Genomic DNA, 19463 nt, shown 5'->3' on the forward strand with positions numbered 1-19463 from the left:
ATGGTAGAGAGTTAGCCAGTTTCTTCCATCATGAAAGGAGAACTTAGAAGGTTATATCTACGAACGGTAACAGACCTTCATGAGACACGGAATCTGCCCACATCTTTATCTTGGAAAAATCTCATAATCTGGGACTGTGTGAAATAAATGTCTATGGTTTATACAGTACCCAATTTATTCTATTTTGTTAGAGTGACTGGAACAGACTAAGATAATGTTAATATAATAGATGAAGAATCAAATGGCAAGGTAGGAAAAATATTTACAACTCATACCAGAGATAAAGGGTTAATATCCCTAAGTAGAAAGAATACCTAAAAATAAAGAATAAAAAGTTCAGCAATATAATAGAAAAAAACATGAATTGTTTACAGAAAAAAGTTCTAAATTACTCTTGAACACTATAAAATATTCTTGACCTTTCATTTATTCAAGATGTACCAATAAGAATGAAAAACCATTTCTCACATTAATGGGCAAAATTTCAAAGTTTGACAAAGACTTTTCAAACAGTTGGTGGAAAAAGGAAAGTACTAAAACCTTCTGAAGGGAAATCTACTAATTGTTATAAAAATTACAGATATGATTACCATTAAGTCAGCAAACTCATCTGCAACTTATCCTATCATTATACCTGCAAACATATAAAATGGACTAAGTATAGTTTCAAATACTAAAAAAGTAAAGGAGTAAGTGTCTATTTATAGGGGCTAACTAAAAGTACGATCACATTATAAAAAATCATGTTCTTATTAAAAAAAGGGAATAAAGAAGGTCTGCAGCATGAAAAATCCCAAGTTATATTTTTAAGTGATGAGAACAATGAGTAGCAGAGGTCACATACCATATTTATGCAACTCCAAGATGTGGGGTTTTTACATTTTAATATTTCTGACATTGCAACACACTTTATTATCAATGTTATATCAACATTTAATTGCCAATTTTTTTCTTCCTTGGTGGTTCATAAAAATGTCCATCATATTATATGTTGTCTCAGGTTTGACAAAATATGAAAATATATTATTTTGTATAAGAGATGATAAATATAAAATTATATATTTACATTTGATCATATTTATATAAATGAAATCTTGAAGGATAAATAAGAAACAAGTGTTTATAGAAGCAGGGCACAAAGGAGTGAAGGAAATTATAGAAAAATTGAAACATTGCAATTTAAACTTTTTATTTAGCTCTAATTTTATATTACACTAATTTTATTTTAAAAATTTAACTTTGTTAAAATAAAACATGACACTGCAAAATCAAATCTGTTTTTAAAAATTCTTATTCAAAAGAATCAACGTTTGTCAGGTGCTGTGGCTGCATGCCTGTAATCCTCACAGCTCAGGAGACTGAGGCAGGAGGATCCCAAGTTCAAAGCTAGCCTCAGCAATATAGCAAGGCCCTAAGCAACTTAGAGACCCTATCTCTAAATAAAATATAAAAAGAACTAGGGATGTGGCTAAGTGGATGAGGGGCCCTGGGTTCAATCTCCAGTACCAAAATAGTAATCATCATCATCATCATCATCATCATCATCATCATCATCATCAATCAACACTTGCTTTTTAGTTACCCACTTCATGTTCTTTTTAAGATAAAACCTGAGCTTTGCCCCAGCATTGAGAACTTATTGAGAATTTTGTTTAGAATCTAGATTTTGGGAAAGAAATTTAGGGTAACTTTCAGCCCCTATTGACAAGAATGTTTACCTTTTATGGTCAACATGATCTGAAAACACTGTTATCAAATTGATGCTGCTGGCAGTTAAAGTCTTCAATCAAACAGAAAGTTAGAACACACCTTCACTACATGGACATTCTAGCGTCAGTGAATATGCTTTATTTTTTTTAGCACTCCTGTATTCAGATTATTAAGTTTACTTTCAATATTAAATTTTTGGTATTAAAAAAGATTAAGCCAATTAGAACTTATTCTGTTTCTTGTGAACTTCAATATTGAAAAAGGACTTATAATATCCTCTTTTTCTTCTAGCTAAAATGACACATACCACCATGATTTAATAGTCTGCAAAGTGTGCTGGCCACTTACTATGTATGACAATAACCTCTGCCAGACGTGATTCTATGTACCCACATTCATAAAAAGTTATTTCACTGTTATCATTAACTGCCAGCTTTCAGTATCAAAGTCACCTTCATCTGAAATCCAACAAACATTTATCTTAAGAAAAATAAAAAGTAACTCTAAGCACAATAATGAGGCATATTAAATAGAGTAACAACTAGATAAAGGATGATAGTACTCAAACTGCCTCTAAATATTTCACTCATCAAGCAGCAAGACTATAAAGGTTTTATAAAGGTTAAACAAAAAGAGATGACAGACATTACAACTGTTACTTATTATGCATTATTCTCCTTGCTAGCACTGTCTTGAGAATTTATTTGGTTTTCACCATCCTAATTAAACTAACTGTTATTAAAATACCTTTACCTTGTTCACTAATAAGTAGGTAATTACTTAATTAGAAGACATAAAAAAGAATAAGTTTTAACAAAGTAAGGAAAAATATGTTCCTGCATTAATAGAAAACAATATCTTAACAAAATTTGAATCAGTACATGATGAAATTTTTGGAATAAAAGACACTAAAACTATCAACGCAGAGGGCAAAACTGAAATAAAACAATTACAAACAAGATTAACAATTCTTAATCTTGTAATAGGTTATTGGCATGTATGGAATTCTTGATCACATTATCTAGATGTATTTTTAATTGATATAAAAATTTCTTTGTAAAATAGATGCCACAAAATTGAGTGGAAAACAAAATTATTTAGATGAGCTTGAATTTTGAATTAATCTGAATAATAAAATGAGATATGTTTTCATCTGGAAAAAATTATCCAGATGTTTCAAAAAATAATTAAAATAGCAGTCCATTTTACCACATATATTGAAGAAAAATCAATACAGTGTTCTGAAAAAGCTCTCTAATTTGTAAAATATTACACTTGCTAAACAGTGATCCAAGATATTTAAATTCTGGATAACAGCAATCATAGGTTTCCATAAATCATAAGAATCCATATTCAATGTTCTTCAAAATTTCAAGACATTTTTAGTTTGAAAAATTAATGCAACAGAGTTATTTATCCAGGATCCGGTAGTTGCTAATAATCTGTGTTAAATGAAAAGAGGTTTGTGATAAATACATTATGACGTGGTTAGACAAAAAGGCACACCATACCATATCTTCTCTAAAACAGAATTTTAGTTACCTGGATAAGAGCATGATTCACTAGTCAGTGTGCCATTAATTGGTTATAAATGTGTTGATGTCCAGAGTTCTTGGGCAACCCCCTGGGGTCTATGTCAAAAGCCCTGGGCAAAATAACTAGTCACAATCAGCCTCACCTACTAATCTTAGTTTATCTTATAAATTTAATCCTTTAATGTTTCCTTAAGATAAAAGGCTAGATAGCCCAATTAGGCTAGGTAGCATAATTCAGCAAATATAGTATTATGTCTAAATACAGTTTATGTAAGAAAAAAAAATGCAGTGCTCTAAGTACTTTGGCAGTTTCATTTGTTTCAATTGATTGAAAAAGTGGCCAAAAGTAGTCCATAGAGGTTATAATTGAGCTTTCTTATATACTCCATTCAGAGTCCTCAAATATTCCTAAAAGTCAAAATACTACCTTTTAGAAACAGAACAGTCCTAAAATAATAATGCATTTAATTAGACTTTGCATTTCAAAGTACTTTCTATATGAAAAATAATTTTATGCAACTTATATCAATACCCTAGGATTAAAGAGTAGCCAAAGGTTATATGTAAATTACCAATTATCTAAAGGAAGCAAAACTGATTTACTGCTTAATTTATGTTAGCTCATCTGCTAGGCAAATAACTATTTTGAAAGTAATAATAAATTGTCCACATCTATTTGAGATAAATGTTTCATATTAAATGACATAATATAAAAATCAGCTTCTAAGAATAGCATATTTCTCTCACTTTGATTAGAAAACTGTGAGCCTTACATAGAATTGTTTAAAAAATTATGTATGGTTTTTGAAAGTCAAAGATAACGTTTCAATTATATACTTTATGAAGCCCATGACTTCAGTACTTCAGGATGAATTTAAGGAGAAATAAAAAGTTATTATTTTTACAGAGGCACTTTCAAAGGAATAGACAGAGTAGAATCTTGCTAACTTGAATATTTAAGAAAATTAACGCCATCATACAATAACTTGGCATATTTTTTAAAAAATGCTTTATACTAGTAGACAACTTGATAGATAGTAATAATTAAAAATAAAGATAGCAAAAGAGAAATTTCCAAAGTAGATAATGATTGTTTAGGTTTTTAATTGAAATCTAATATATTTTGCTTAAAAATGATGACCAGGTATGAACTTTAAATTTGGGTTCTTTTGTACTTTACATTCTATACATTATAATACTGGGTTTGCCTAAATACCACAGTTAGAGTACACAAATCATTTCAGTAAATAACAATAAGCTAAATTAGATCATAATTATAAGAATATCAAAATAATTTAAAAATAAATAAACATACTATGCAACAAGAATACTAGAACATTTCTAGGTGAGGACAGTACATGTCAAATACTGATTTAACATGATTTCCAGCACAGTGAAACTCTTGAAATGAGGAATCAAGAATGGCTCCACTAATGAGGATACCCAAAATCAAATTAAATAAAGGGTTTTTTTTCAAATTATACTATTTTTAAATGTTCTCTTTGGTTGAGAATCTCTGTTATAATGAATAACTGCTAGTAACAAGTATGTGCACAACAGCTGCATCATTCAATGGATTACCTATTTTCATATTCCTTATTATATGGCTGAATTACTGAATAAACCAATTCTTCAGGATGCATTTTATGATAAAAGCACTTTTACTCTGAAATAAAAATGCAAGACAAGCGACTAAGATTACTGTATACTGTTAGGAACTAATCTTATTTTTGGACAATTAGTAAGCAATGCATTATAAAAGTTATGTTCTCAAGTCATAGTAAAATTATTTTGCTGGAAGTATGTTTTTCCTAAATTCTAATTTAGGAAAAAAACATATTCCATATGCTTCCTAAAGTAAACTATGTTTACAAAGCTCACAGTGAGAAGAAAGTTTAGCTCAAAAACCAAAACCTCTTGCTCAATCCTGTATTAAGTTTAAATGTGTGTTTAAGTGCCTATGTGTTAGCAGTATGTAGGTAGCAAACAAATTATACTATAAGAGAAGTAGGAAATAGCAGGAGGGAGACTCAACAAAGATGGGAAAATTACGGCCTAATTTTTATTTTAAGGCAGAAATTGCAGAATATGAATGAAGTTAATATAGAAAGCTGGAAATATTATCACATACAATATTCAAATTTTAATGTGTTAAATCAATAAAATTCTAAGAAATTTTATTGCTGTCTTCTAATAATAGTTTATGTAATAAAAATAACCATACACTACAATGATGTTATTTTAACAAAAGCAATGCAAATCAGAAAAAAATTCTTCCCTTACTAACAAAATATTTAGATGCACACTAGTTGCCTAAAATATTTAAATAAAATAAAACAGCTTTTTCTTTTAAACTTCAATTTTCTTTCTCATGTTATGAAAAATAAATCATATACATGATTGTTCATTCTCATGTATAGCATGTTATGTCAGGCTTCAAGGATAAGATTTAATTTACTTGCTTTGTTGTACTATATTAATTAAGGACCTATTTATAATACAAAATACCAAAACCTGCTAAAAAGTGTGATCTTTTCATTTTGGGTTAACTATTTGGCTGCCTTATCTAGATGATTCAATCAACTATTTATGGAAATGGAAGGAAAGACAGTAGAAGGAAGCATCAGGGAAACATCTCTTCCATCACAAAAGGCAGGAATACAGACAATGTGGCTACTAAGAATACCACAGGAACAAAGGCCCAAGCTTGTGAGTATCCTTTGAAGTTCTTAACCACAATTATTTCTTGTTCTCTCCCCCTCCTCCTGTTATCTTTAGTTCTCTTTGGGGATCCTTCCTTCCTTACCTCCCTTCCTACTGACCCCTTTCTCTCTTGCTCTTCTTTCTAAACAGGATTATTGAGATAATTCATACACTATATAACTTAACCATTTAGAGTACACACTCAATGATATTTAGTTTAGTCAAAGCTGAATAAAAATTGCCACAGTCTAATTTTAAAACATTTCATCACCCCCCAAAGAAATCTTATATCCATCAGCAATCACTTCCCTTCAGACCCCCATGCCTCCTACCTAGTACCCTGGAGTCCCACAAGAGCCTATGTCTCTCTTTCCTTCTTTATTTTTTTTATTCCTCTTTTAACTGAAGATGATTACTTAACTAATCATATTATTTCAAAATAAAACTTCATACTTAGGTTTTCTCAAAACCTCAAAAAAGGGACTCATTTTGAAAACATTTTAAATAAACATTTACCATGGATATACATTCTTGTGTCCATAGATTTGCCTATGTTTTCAAAGTTCTATTGTTGTAGCATGTTAGTACTTCACTCTTTTTTAATGCAGAATAATATTCCCCTTATAAGTACACAAAATATTATTTGTCCACTGATCAGTTGATGGACATTGAAATGTTTCCAGTTTGGGGCTGCTATGAATAATGTTGCTATGAACACTCATGTAAGTTTAGTTATATCTATATTTGAACATTCATGTACAAGTCTGTGTATATGTTTTCATGTCTACATTTTCTGTTTTCATTTCCTTTAAGTATATACTATTACATGGAACTTTTACCCGCGAGAGGAGTTGGCAAACTGTATTTAAAGTGATTGCTCCATTTCAGAAACCCAAAAACAATGAAACAGGGATTCAATTTCTCTATGATATCAGAAATATTTTCATTGGTGATAATTTGTTATTTTATTGGTAAACGGTAGTGGTGATTACTGGTTAAAAATAATAACATAATTATTGATTATAACCATCCTAATCATACTCATAGGGACTTTGATTTCTGTTTCCCTGACAACTAATGTTGTTGAACAAGTTTTTAAGCTATCTTGACACATACATTGGAGAAATGGCTATTCAAATCCTTTGACCATCTTTAATAGAGAAATTTGCATTTTGAATACTGATTTATAAAAATCCTTTGCATATTTAGATGCAAGTCTCTTAACGGATGTATGATTTGCAGAAGTTCTCTCCCATTTTGAGGTAGAGCCTTTTTACTTTCACCCTGGTGTCTTTTTAAGCACTCAAAAAAATTTCATTTTGATAGGTTGTAATTTGTCTGTTTTTCCTTTTGTCACTTGTGGTTTTTTTATATCTAAATTTTATGCATTTTTTTAAAAAATTTATTTAATTAGTTGCACATGACAGTACAATGACCTTGACATATCATACTTTTGAATCACATGGGATACAGTATCTCATTTTTCTGAGTATACAGGTCACCTGTGTTTTGATGCAACATCTAAGAAGACTTTTCAGGAAGATTTATTCTTGTGTTTTCTTCGACAGGGCTTATAGTTAGGCTCTTCCATGTAGGTCTATTGACTTTTGGTATATGATGGGAATCAAGGTTCCAAATTCATTCTTTTGCATGTGGCTTTCAGTTGTACAGTTGCCTTGGTACTCTTGTAAAAAATCAATTGGCTATAAACATAAGAATTTATTTCTGGACTCTCAATTATATTCTATAGATCCAAATATTCATTCTTATGTCAGTGGCACACTGTCTTCACTCTTGTAGTATTGGGCTAAGCTTTTAATTTGGGAAAATGTGAGCTTTGTTCTTTATCAAGAATTGTGTGGCTTTTCTAGAACTTTTGAATTTCTATATGAGTTTTAAGATCACTTGTCAATTACTAAAAAGAAGCCTGCTGCTATTTGGGAAAGGATCATATGAAACTATTGATCAGTTTGGGGAGTATTGTCATATAGCAATATAAAATCTTGGAATCTAACAACATGGAATATTTTCCATTTATCTAGGTGTGTGTGTGTGTGTGTGTGTGTGTGTGTGTGTGTATATATATAAATTTAAAGATCCACATGTGATGCTGAAAGTTCTACTAGATTGAAGAACTTTGTCAGAGCAATATGGAGGAAGAAAGTAGTTCAAAATATAAAGGAATTATTATTAAGAATAGTAATATATAACATTTATCATTCTTTTTTTATATATTTGCAACTATGATGTCAAAATTTGTCACAGTCTGGCAGGTAAAAGGCAGTGGGTGAGGCAAACACTTAGCATGTATTACCTCACTTATCACCAAAAGCCTTAAGTTGGCTCTATCATATTTTATTGTTTCTAAAACACTCTTTTCACATTTTAATTTCTCTGAACTCTGATGTTGTTTCCCAATTAATGACATTATCTGGTCATTGCTGGCCAGATGACAGTTATGATGTGCTTGACATTGCCTACATGGATACAAACCTAATTATCTTAGTTAATGATAATATATGAAACAAACATGTTTTTACTTGAGTTGAACAAGATTTATGAAATCCTAGATTATGAAAATGAACACATTTTAGTAATATTTTAACAAATTTAGTTAGCTTTTATTTTGCTTACTACATACAAAAATGAATGATACATGAATGATACATGGCTAAATATTTCTAAAATAGCACTTTATATGAGTATAAGACAAGTATTTTTGGTGGTAAGGGAGCACTGTGCAGTAGTTGAATAAACACTGCTTTTTCTAAATGGAATATCAAATCATGATGGATCATGTCTTCTTATTAGGTAAAACAATATATTTCCTGCACAATAAATACATAAACAGTTTACAGTATTAAAAGGCCAATAAGAAAAATCAAACCTGTTCAAACTCATGCTGTTTTTAAAGGTCTTTGAATGTTTCAGAGAGCCTGGATTCTGGAATCTGACAATATTTATTTTTAAATTATACCTTCTCCATTTCCTAGTAGCACACTTAGACCACTGCACTCAAATCCCTTATATAGAAAGAGGAAAATCTATACTTTTAAGGTGAGAATTAAATTTTATTCCTAAAGTGCCTAAATTTAAAATATTAATTTTATAATACAATTATTAAAATATTATTTATAATATAATTACTTTAGTGTTACAATTATGAAATACTAACATTCTTCTTCACAAAAATGCTCATTCCAGATCTAGAAAGAATCTTTGGTCTCTTAGAATATCCATGCATATAATGATCAGGTATGTATGATTTCCACAAGTAGAAACATATCATAATGTTTACATAATGCATTTTGAGTTAATAATGTAGCTTGAGGATCAGCAACTTTTTGAGGGCTGACATTTTTATCTGGCTCATTCAATGCTTGTATGTGGCTAAAAGCAGATAGGGAACAACAATTGTTACTAAATAGTCTTTTGAATGAAGGAGTAAGTGGCTTTGTATTAATAAACACCCATTTATTTCATTGTTTGTGTTCAGTTATATAACATCTCACTGTAAGAAAATGAAATTTACTTAAAAATTCTTTTTGGATGATAAGAAATTGTTTTGATATACAAAAGTTCTTCTGTTTATATTAGTATCTTTCTATAAACATACTTTGAAAAGGTAGGTAGGTATACATCTGCAGAATATATGGTCAGAAATCTAATTATTGGTTCACATATATTTTCTTTTAATTTTGATGGATAATATACAAAGTAAATATTTTTTATTTCTGGTGGCCTAGTATAACCCCCATTTTTTAAAAAAACATTCAAGATTTTACTTTGAAGAATTGTCTCTTTCTCTTTGTCTTACTTGATATGAATTTTAGGGGAATGAGCTAATTCCTTGGGCTCCAAAGTAAGCACTAGAAATGAAATAAAGATGCCAGATAGAGCAAATTAAACCACAGGGTACCCAGTTAAATTTGAAGTTTAAATAAACAAGAAAAAAGTTTTGATATAAAATGCATAAATACACAAATACATCAAACACACAAATGAATAACTAAACTACATTTTAAAGTATATGAGAAAATATTCCATCAGAACAAAACTTACTGAGACAAAATTTATAGTATCATTGGCCATTTATTAATCTCTAAATAGTTCTAAATGTAAAGATAATGACTTACAGTTGTAAAATAGGATTTTTAAACAAATATTTTCATATTGTTTATATAGTTAAAACAACTCCACAAGTTTTTTGTTTTGCTTTATTTTGCCTTTTGAAATTAATTCTACATATAATTATGCAACAGTTTATATCTACTTCCATTACTTATCTCACTTCCAAATCCATTTTGATATACCATATCCCCCTAAGTAGGACCACAATAAAGTACACACAGGTGTTCAACTAAGCACTGTGCACATGATATGTATGTGTGTTTGTTCTATCAAAAATGTTTTAAAGTTATGAATTTCCTAAAAATAGAGTCCATTTTTTTCTTTATATCTTCAGCATTTATGAATCTGTCTGGAATATAGCAAGAAATTAATACACCTTCCCTCAAATTAAGCAAAAGAGAATCACTTCATTTAAAATAAGATTTTTGAGACAAGGTTTACAAACCAAGAATTGGTAAATTTTCAAATCCTATGCTTCTCAAATATATTTGACTCTTCAATCTAAGTTATTTTATATTTGGGTTAATTTGAAAAACTATGACAATGTAAACAGATGTGCTGAACACCGGTAATTTCTAGTCTTATATAATAAACTGAAAATGAAAATATTTATACAATAGTAATCACCAGTCTGCAATTCAATAAAAAGCAAATGAGGAGCAAAAGAAAATTATCATGAGGTCATTAACTGAAAAGATGCTTATTTGAGTGTTATACTAATAATTAAGAAAAAGCATGTTTTCAAGAAATTTGTATTTACTAAAATGTTTATATGAACTATAGATATTGGGATGATTATGACTAATTTTTGTTTTCTTTTCATACGACTAATTTTTTTGAAATATAGATTTTTAACTACTAAGAAATTCTACCAAAAAGTTGTTTGCATTACCTACCTAGTCTATTACTTTTAGTTTGTCCCATCCACTGTGTTCCCAATTCTCTCTCTGTAAATAAGTTGAGAATCCAAGAAGGTGAACTTACTGAACTGATAAAATTGCTATTTCACATTAGTAATATTTATTTATAAATTCAATTACAATAAATGTAGCAACTCATAGAATATCTTATCATTAATTATCAAGGAGATGTCAAGTTTGCAAATAGAAGTATACATGAGTTTTGGTGGGTGCCATTGAAAATCAGATGATAATTAAGAAGGATTCATATCGCTTGCTACTTCTATTGATGAGAATACTCTGAACTGTTAAATATCTAAAGTATATTTATATATGTGAAAAACCATACATATAGAAATATACTAGGAAAGACAATGACAAATAAAATACTAATAATACTAATAGTAGACTGCTAGTATTCATAATAACAGAACATAATAAAAATTCTTCATTATATGAGGTATAGAACAATAAATCTACTAGATATTTTCCCCCAGATGATTTTTTCTTTGTTTCTTACAGTTAATTCACATACACAAACTAAATTTTTTACTTATTTCATCTGTTGTTATTTCATAAAGTATTACTATTTTCATCAATTTTAGGATTATTAGGAGTATCAGGATTAATTCTGATATAGAAATGTATTAAACTGATGTTCTCTCTAAACATAGTTGGATTGTCAGCTAATCAAGATGTGGAAAAGATTTGATTACCCAGAGGGGGGAAAAAAGACAAATAAAACAAAACAATGCTATAACAAATTTCTAAGAGAAAATTTTTTTCTAAAGTCAAAAATATTTACCATGATGAATTTTCTTTTAATTTAAAAGAGAGATACTGGTGAAAAATATATTATGTTTGTATAGCATAACTAAAAACTTAAGCTAAAGAAATTACAGATTACTTAACTAGATGAATTAATATATATATTCATTAAAATTCTAATACTATCATAAAACTGCAAATACTGACTTAAAATGACATGGGTAGTTTTACCTGAAACTTTAAAATACTGATTGTGCAATATTAATAAGTAAAATTGATTTAAAAAAAACCTGTACTTGAAAGAAGTATAATAACAAAACAATGGAGATTTTGCTCAAAGACTTAAAACAAAGATTAATAACACACTGATACCTCTACACATACTGACTTAAAATGACATGGGTAGTTTTACCTGAAACTTTAAAATACTGATTGTGCAATATTAATAAGTAAAATTGATTTGAAAAAAACCTGTACTTGAAAGAAGTATAATAACAAAACAATGGAGATTTTGCTCAAAGACTTAAAACAAAGATTAATAACACACTGATACCTCTCTCCGTCTTGAAGCCCAACAGGTTTGTTTGATCTTCCACACCACAGCAGCCACCAGTAACAAGGATAAAAAACAACTGGAAAATAAAGCAAAAATGATTTTTCCTCAAAATATATTTGACATATATACTTAATTTAAAAAATACATGGAAGATTAAAACATATAGAATAATCATTTTATCTTAGTAAATAATTCAAAAAGTATCTTTATACTACTCTTTACTTAGTTCCTTGACATCTTGTTTCTGACTTGTAATACTAATAAAAATGTCAATACTAATAATGCTTACTGTTTATATGATATTCAACATTTTAGAGGGTGCTTTCCTAAGAATATTTTTCAACTGAAGGTCATCTAGAAATTAAATGTACTAGTATTTTCTCTATTTATAGAATCACTTCAAAATTGACCATACCAACAATTCATTCTTTGCAACTTTCTTCTGAATACTTATTTTTTTCCTTCATCCTTTCTTAACCAATATAGGACCAATGAAGGTAGGTTACACACCAAATTCCTTCTTTTTAAATTACAGACATCCCTTAAAACTAACATCACAGAACGATGTTCCTTTCATGCCTCAGAAATCTTTATTATTTTCATGGTTTCAAGTATGGCCTAACTGGAATGATAGAAATGCCAAAGTTATAGAAGCTTACTATTAAAAAGATCTAAGAATTTGTTTAGTTCAAATTCCCTCCAGGGAGAAAATTCCCAGTACATCTCTTGACAGTGTCTGAGCACCTATAATATCCAGCATAACTGAGAAGCTACAGACTTGTAAGTCAGGCTTTCCATTTTTAGTGAATTCAAACCATAAACATCCTAATTTCTATCATTTGGTGACATTCCTGTTTTCTGGGTAAATGTGAATCCATCTGCAATTTGATAAAATGTCTGTATCTATCTGAAGAAGCCCACAGGATGCCCTGGTCAAGTGGTTCTCAACCAGTAGTGACTTTGCCCCCAAGGAGACATTCAGCAGAGTCTGGAGACAGGTCTTGTTGTCACCATACAGTGGGCATCTCTTGGGATGTTGCTAATACAATAAACCAGGTCACCCCTGCAACAACAAAGGTCTTACCAGCCCCAAAGCACAATAATACCCAGGTTAAGAAATCCTGTTCTTGTATGAATTAGTGGTTGCACTTCTTTTGTTATTACTAGTTATCAATGTAAATGCCAAAATATAGTACTGAGAATTTAAAATTTAGATATAGTCTGAAGATCCATTTATCTGAATTTCAGTTAGATGCCCATGCCTTTAAAAATTTTAGCATGGGAGGACTGGGGATGTGGCTCAAGACGTAGCACGCGTGCCTGGCATGTGTGGGGCCCGGGTTTGATCCTCAGCACCACATACAAACAAATATTTTGTGTCCATCAAAAACTAAAAAATAAATATTAAAATTCTCTCTCTCTCTCTTTCTTAAAAAAAAAACAAAAGAATTTTAGCATGGGAGACACAGACCTACCATGTCCAAATTGAACTCATTAATAGCATTCATAATAATCAAAGCAACTGACATTTACTGAATAGTACTTAGTAAGCACTTTGTTGTGTTTTACATTAACTTTTTTAATTACCATAATAACACTAAATATGCCATGTACACTGTCATGTGCTCATTTAAAAGATGAGAAAGTTGAATCAAGGAGAATATATGTGAGTTTCCTACTCCTCAAAAGTACTAAATTGCAAGTTTTCCTCTTTCCCTTGTTTTTTTTAAAATGACTATTACAACTAAAATGTAAACATACATTCAATTTATCATCCTTTATACTCAGATTCCAAATCTTGCTAACCATTTTTTCAATTGTCTGTAGTAGTAGATGGTAATAAATATACAAAACTCTTTATATTAACAAATTAAATGATTTAATTACCAAAATGTATTTTTATTGATAATCTGATAATCCACAATATTCCCTCCAAAATGAGTGAACCTGATATTCAGTTGAGATGGTAAGACAATGAATTTCTGGTTTTTTTATTTTTATAAATTTTATTAATTTTTATATATGATAGTGGAATGCATTACAATTCATATTATACATAAAGAGCACAATTTTACATATCTCTGGCTGTATAAAAAGTATATTCACACCAATTTGTGTATTCATACATGTACTTTGGATAATGATGTCCATCACATTCCACCATCATTTCTAACCCCATGCACCCTCCCTTCCTCTTGTACTACTCTGCCCTATCTAGAGAGTTCAACTACTCCTCCCATGCTCCCCCCTCCCTAGGTCACAATGAATCAGCCTCCTCATATCAGAGAAAATATTTGGCTTTTTGTTTCTTGGGATTGGCTTACTTTGCTTAGCATGATATTCTCCAACACCATCCATTTACCTGCAAATGCCATGATTTTATTATCTTTTATTGCTGAGTAATATTTCATTGTGTAGAGTTTCAAAAACTATGTTAAATAGAAGTGGTGAAAGAGGGCATCCCTGTCTTGTTCCAGTTTTTAGAGGGAATGCCTTCAATTTCTCTCCATTTATAATGATGTTAGCCTGGGGCTTAGTGTGAATAGCCTTTATGATGTTGAGATATGTTCCTGTTATCCCTAATTTTTCTAATGTTTTGAACATGAAGAGGTGCTTTATTTTGTCAAATGCTATTTCTGCATCTATTGAGATGATCATTGATTATTATCTTTAAGTCTATTGATGTGATGAATTACATTTATTGATTTCCATATGTTGAACCAACCTTGTATCCCTGGGATGAATCCTACTTGATTGTGGTGCACTATCTTTTCGATATGTTTTTGTGTTCAATTTGCCAGAATTTTAATGAGAATTTTTACATCTATATTTATTAGAGGTATTGGTCTGAAGTTTTCTTCTTTGATGTTTCTTTGCCTGGTTTTGGAATCAGAGTGATATTGGCCTCATTGAATGAGTTTGAAAGTGCTCCCTCTTTGTCTATTTCTTGAAATAAATTGAAGACTATTGGTAATAGGTCTTGTAGAATTCAGCTGTGTATCCATCCAGTCCCAGGCTTTTCTTGGTTGGTTTACTTATGATGATGTCTTCTATTTCATCGCTTGATATTGGTCTGTTTAAACTGTGTACATTATCCTGATTAAATTTGGGCAAATTATGACTCAAGAAATTTTGTTGATCCTTCAATACTTTCTATTTTATTGGAATACAAGTTTTCAAAATAATTTCTAATTATCCTCTATATTTCTGTAGTGTCTGTTGTGATATTATCTTTTTCATCATGTATGTTAGTAATTTGAGTTTTCTCTCTCCTTCTCTTCATTAGCGTAGGTAAGCATCTTTTTCAAAGAACCAACGTTTTGATTTGTCAATGTTTTTAACTGTTTTATAGTGCCAGTTTTCAAGCTGTAAATTCTTTTAACTTTTGTTTATCATGGAAGATTTTTATTTCATCATCAAATCTAAAGCTTTATTTTGTTGAATACAAGATTCTTTGTTGGCATCCATTTTCTTTCAGAGCTTGGTATATGTTGTTCCAGGATCTTCTAGCTTTAAGGGTCTGTGTTGAAAAATCTGCCATTATCCTAATTGGTTTTGCCCTATATGTAATCTCTTTCCTTTGTCTCATGGTTTTTAATACTCTCTCCTTATTCTCTATGTTGGGTGTTTTCATTATAAAGTGCCTTGGTATGGATCTGTTGTTATTTTGTACATGTGCATCCTGTAGGCTTCTTGAATTTGGTTTTCCAATTCATTCTTCATGTTTGGAAAGTTTTCTAATATTATTTCATTGAATAGATTGTTCATTCCTTTGGTTTAGAACTCTCTGCCTTCCCCTATCCCAGTAACTCTTAAATTTGGTCTTTTTATGCTATTCCATATTCTTGAATGTTCTGCTCATGGTTTCTTATCATTTTCACTATGTGGTCTACATTCTTTTCAAGATTATATATTTTGTCTTCATTGTCTGATGTCCTATATTCCAAGTGTTCTTACTCTGTTAGTAATGCTTTTAATTGAGCTTTTAATTTGGTTTATTATTTCTTTCATGTCAAGGGTTTGTATTTGGGTTGTGTTGTTTTTTTTTTTTCTAAAACCTCTATCTCCCTGTTGAAGTAATCTTTTCTTTTCTGTATTTTTTTATGTAGCTCCTTGACAAAATTATCTTTTTCTGCCTTTATTTGTTATTTTATATCACCCTTCAATTCACAGATTATTTTAATCTTGTACATCCTGAACTCCTTCTCTGTAATTTCTTCTGCAGTGCTTCCCATGGATTCTAATAATGTGGTATCTTGATTTGTTTGGGGCACTTTCCTCCTTTGTCTTTTCATGTTGCTCATGTGTCTTCCCTTCTAGATCTGTGTATCCTGGGTGTTACTGTTTTTATCTTATGGGCTTGTAGTGCTCCTGTATGGTTCCAATACTTCTCCTTTTTGGGGAAGGATAATGTTAATGGATCTCAATATCATACCACCTATAAACAATTTGTTGCTATTAAGATGTTTACCATTTGGTCACAATGCAGAGAAATGTTGGATTTGATTATTCTATAATAATATATTATATCTATGATATAATCAGTAGGTTTGCAAAAGGGTTCACAGACAATGATCTGAGGGTGAGGTGTAGGATAATATGCTGAGGAGGTAGGATGTGAGGATATAGAGTTAATATATCTTAAAAAGTGTGAAAGAAATCTTACAAAGAAGGTTGGTAGCAAGAGAATAGAAAAGAAGTAGTCTTGGGGGCTGGGGTTGTGGCTCAGTGGTAGAACACTTGCCTGGCATGTGTGAGGCACTGGGTTTGATCCTCAGGACCACATAAAAATAAATAAAGGTATTATGTCCATCTAGCAATTAAAAAAATTCTAAGGTAGTAGTTTTGAGTAGACAAGTGCATGGGAAGAGAGAATAGTACATAAAAAAAACACATATATGTATTTAGAAAAATAAAGGATGTTAAAATAGTTAAAAATTGGAGGGGAAAAGTAAAAAGAAAGAAAGAAAGAAAGAAAGAAAGAAAGAAAGAAAGAAAGAAAGAAAGAAAGAAAGAAAGAAAGAAAGAAAGAAAGAAAGAAAAGGCATATACAACACACCTATAGTGTATTATTCAAATGTCTTGTCCTCAAAATCCTAATTCGTGCAAAGTACTTGGTTTCACATATGTTGGGGATGTGAGGGCAAGAGGATAGAGGGGGAGAAAAAAAGAAAAATGGAAAAAAAATATCGAAGGAAAAAAGGAGAATTGTTGATAGTTTTCGAGATTAGTATCTTTCCTGCTTCCCTTCTCATCCAATAGGTGGGGTTGTCTGTTGTAAGCTGGTGTCTCTGCCCTCAGGATGGCGAAGGTAACCAGAGTGGGGCGGCTGGTCCTAATGCAGGGCGCCTGGAAGTGAGGTGTGGCACCCACCAGTCTCTGCAGGGAGACTGCACCTCAAGGGTCTCTTTTTGGGTCTACTCATACGACTTGAGCGCCCAATCCTATCTCCCTATCTTGCCTGAAGAGTTCCCAGTTCCTGGTTTCTGTTAGTCTCCACACTTTTGAACCATCTTCTCTCCCTTAGCAGTATCCAATTGAGGGACTTTTCTTACCAGCGCTCCCATGGGTGGTGCCCAGGTTGCACTGTGCACAGGTCCCACTCAGAGCTGTTTTCTGTTGCACGGTTACTGTGCCAGGTTACTGCTGCTGGGTAGAAAAGGGAGTTGGAAACCCTGTACCTGGCCAGCTGGAGCAGTCCTCATCAAATATGTCGAGGAAGGTAAGCCAAGATACAGGCGTCTGTACCCAGTGATGGGGGTGTCAGTTGAAGTTGGGGGAACCAGGTGATGGTGTTGTCCAATGTGTTCAGAGATGAGCTCTGTGACGTTCAGTACTATGGCTTTGGGTCTCTTCAGAGCCTGTGAGATATCCACAGGTGCAGGCAGATTACTGCGAAGGGGACTATGGCAGTGGCAAGATGAAGTGACTGGGGGAGCCCCTTGTTGGTAGATGGATGTCCACTGAGGAGTAGTGGCCAGAGTTCCTGTGGTAGGTAGAAGTTGAGTGTCCTGCATGGGAGCGGAGCTGCATCTGGGAGTTCTGCAGCGGTGCTGATAGGTGATCCTGCTGAGGCCTTCACAAGCCCTGACTGGACTAGAACTTTAGGAGTTGGGGTCTGGAGCCAGGAGACCTGCTCAAATGCTGAGGCCCGGAGCCCTACACTGGGGCACAGTGCTAGTGATTTCTACATGACAGCAGCTGTATAGGGGTCCTCTATCACTTTCAGAGAAGCAGTATTACCACTAGTTGAGACCCAGGTCATGGAATGACACAGAACGCTGCCTCCTTCTGGACTGCCATCTTGAATTCTCCAAGATAATGAATTTCTTTGTGAGGAGTTTAAATTCTTTCTAATCTACATTGTATGACTAAGGTGGAAAGTATCATTTTTACAATAATTCAGGATACCATAAAATATGCAGTCTTCAATAATTTTGCTTTCTTAAGAAAAGCAGTCACTTTTGTTTCAAAAAAATGCTTTCTATGCTAATTCTTCTTAGGTCAGCAGTGAAAGTTGAGAGAGAGCTTCATGATGGCTTATCAATCAATAAAGAGTTTAAAAATAACTTTCTAAAACATATTCTAATAAATTCCCATAGATACATAAAACTCAGTAAAATATATCTCAGTGCGTAGTATATGGTAGTTGTCAATAAACTTGCTAAGTGAATAGAATTGGTACTTTAGCTGATTTGAATAATACCATTTTTCTGACATTGAAAGCTTCATTGGCATTATCATTTCATCAGTTATACTTTATAAATGTTCTTGATTTCTAAGAAACTGTATTGCAAAAAAATTATGGTTCTTTTAAAAAATTAACATAAAAAAACTAGTATTAAGAATACTTGCTTCACGAAAAATCAAACAAGGAAGTAGGCAAACACTTGTCAATCTTATGCCAGGAGAATACACAGTGAGAAAGCAGCCATTTTCAAGACAAGAAGAGGGTACTCACCAAAACCAACCATGCTGGCACCTGGTCTTGGACTTTGCAGCCTCCAGAATGAATAGAGATTAAATTTCTATCATTTAACTCAACTAGTCTATGGTGTTTTATTATGGCAGACTAAGGCCCTCCAAAGGAAGAATAAGATTTGGTCTGATTGGGGACCTAACTGTATTTCTTTCAGATAGTATGGACTATATAATCTGCAG

The 19463-nt window shown here is 31.6% G+C and overlaps 1 protein-coding gene across 11 annotated transcripts in view; it reads right to left on the reverse strand.

The window, feature by feature from the left end:
* Atrnl1 (attractin like 1) overlaps positions 1-19463 on the reverse strand; it is a 694372-nt gene that overhangs the window by 359953 nt on the left and 314956 nt on the right. For 9 of the 11 annotated variants that reach the window (XR_013437181.1, XR_013437180.1, XM_078044839.1 and 6 more), the window contains one exon: positions 12300-12378. Coding sequence is in view for 9 of the 11 variants with exons in the window: in XM_078044839.1 (XP_077900965.1) it covers positions 12300-12378 (79 nt within the window). In the remaining 2 variants the exon portion in view is untranslated. Of the gene's footprint in view, positions 1-10020; positions 11027-12299; positions 12379-19463 lie in introns of those variants that run through there. The other 2 variants (XM_078044869.1, XM_078044850.1) reach the window with 1 other exon arrangement.

The sequence above is a fragment of the Ictidomys tridecemlineatus genome, chromosome 1 (genome assembly GCF_052094955.1).
Source record: "Ictidomys tridecemlineatus isolate mIctTri1 chromosome 1, mIctTri1.hap1, whole genome shotgun sequence".
Taxonomy (NCBI): domain Eukaryota; kingdom Metazoa; phylum Chordata; class Mammalia; order Rodentia; family Sciuridae; genus Ictidomys; species Ictidomys tridecemlineatus.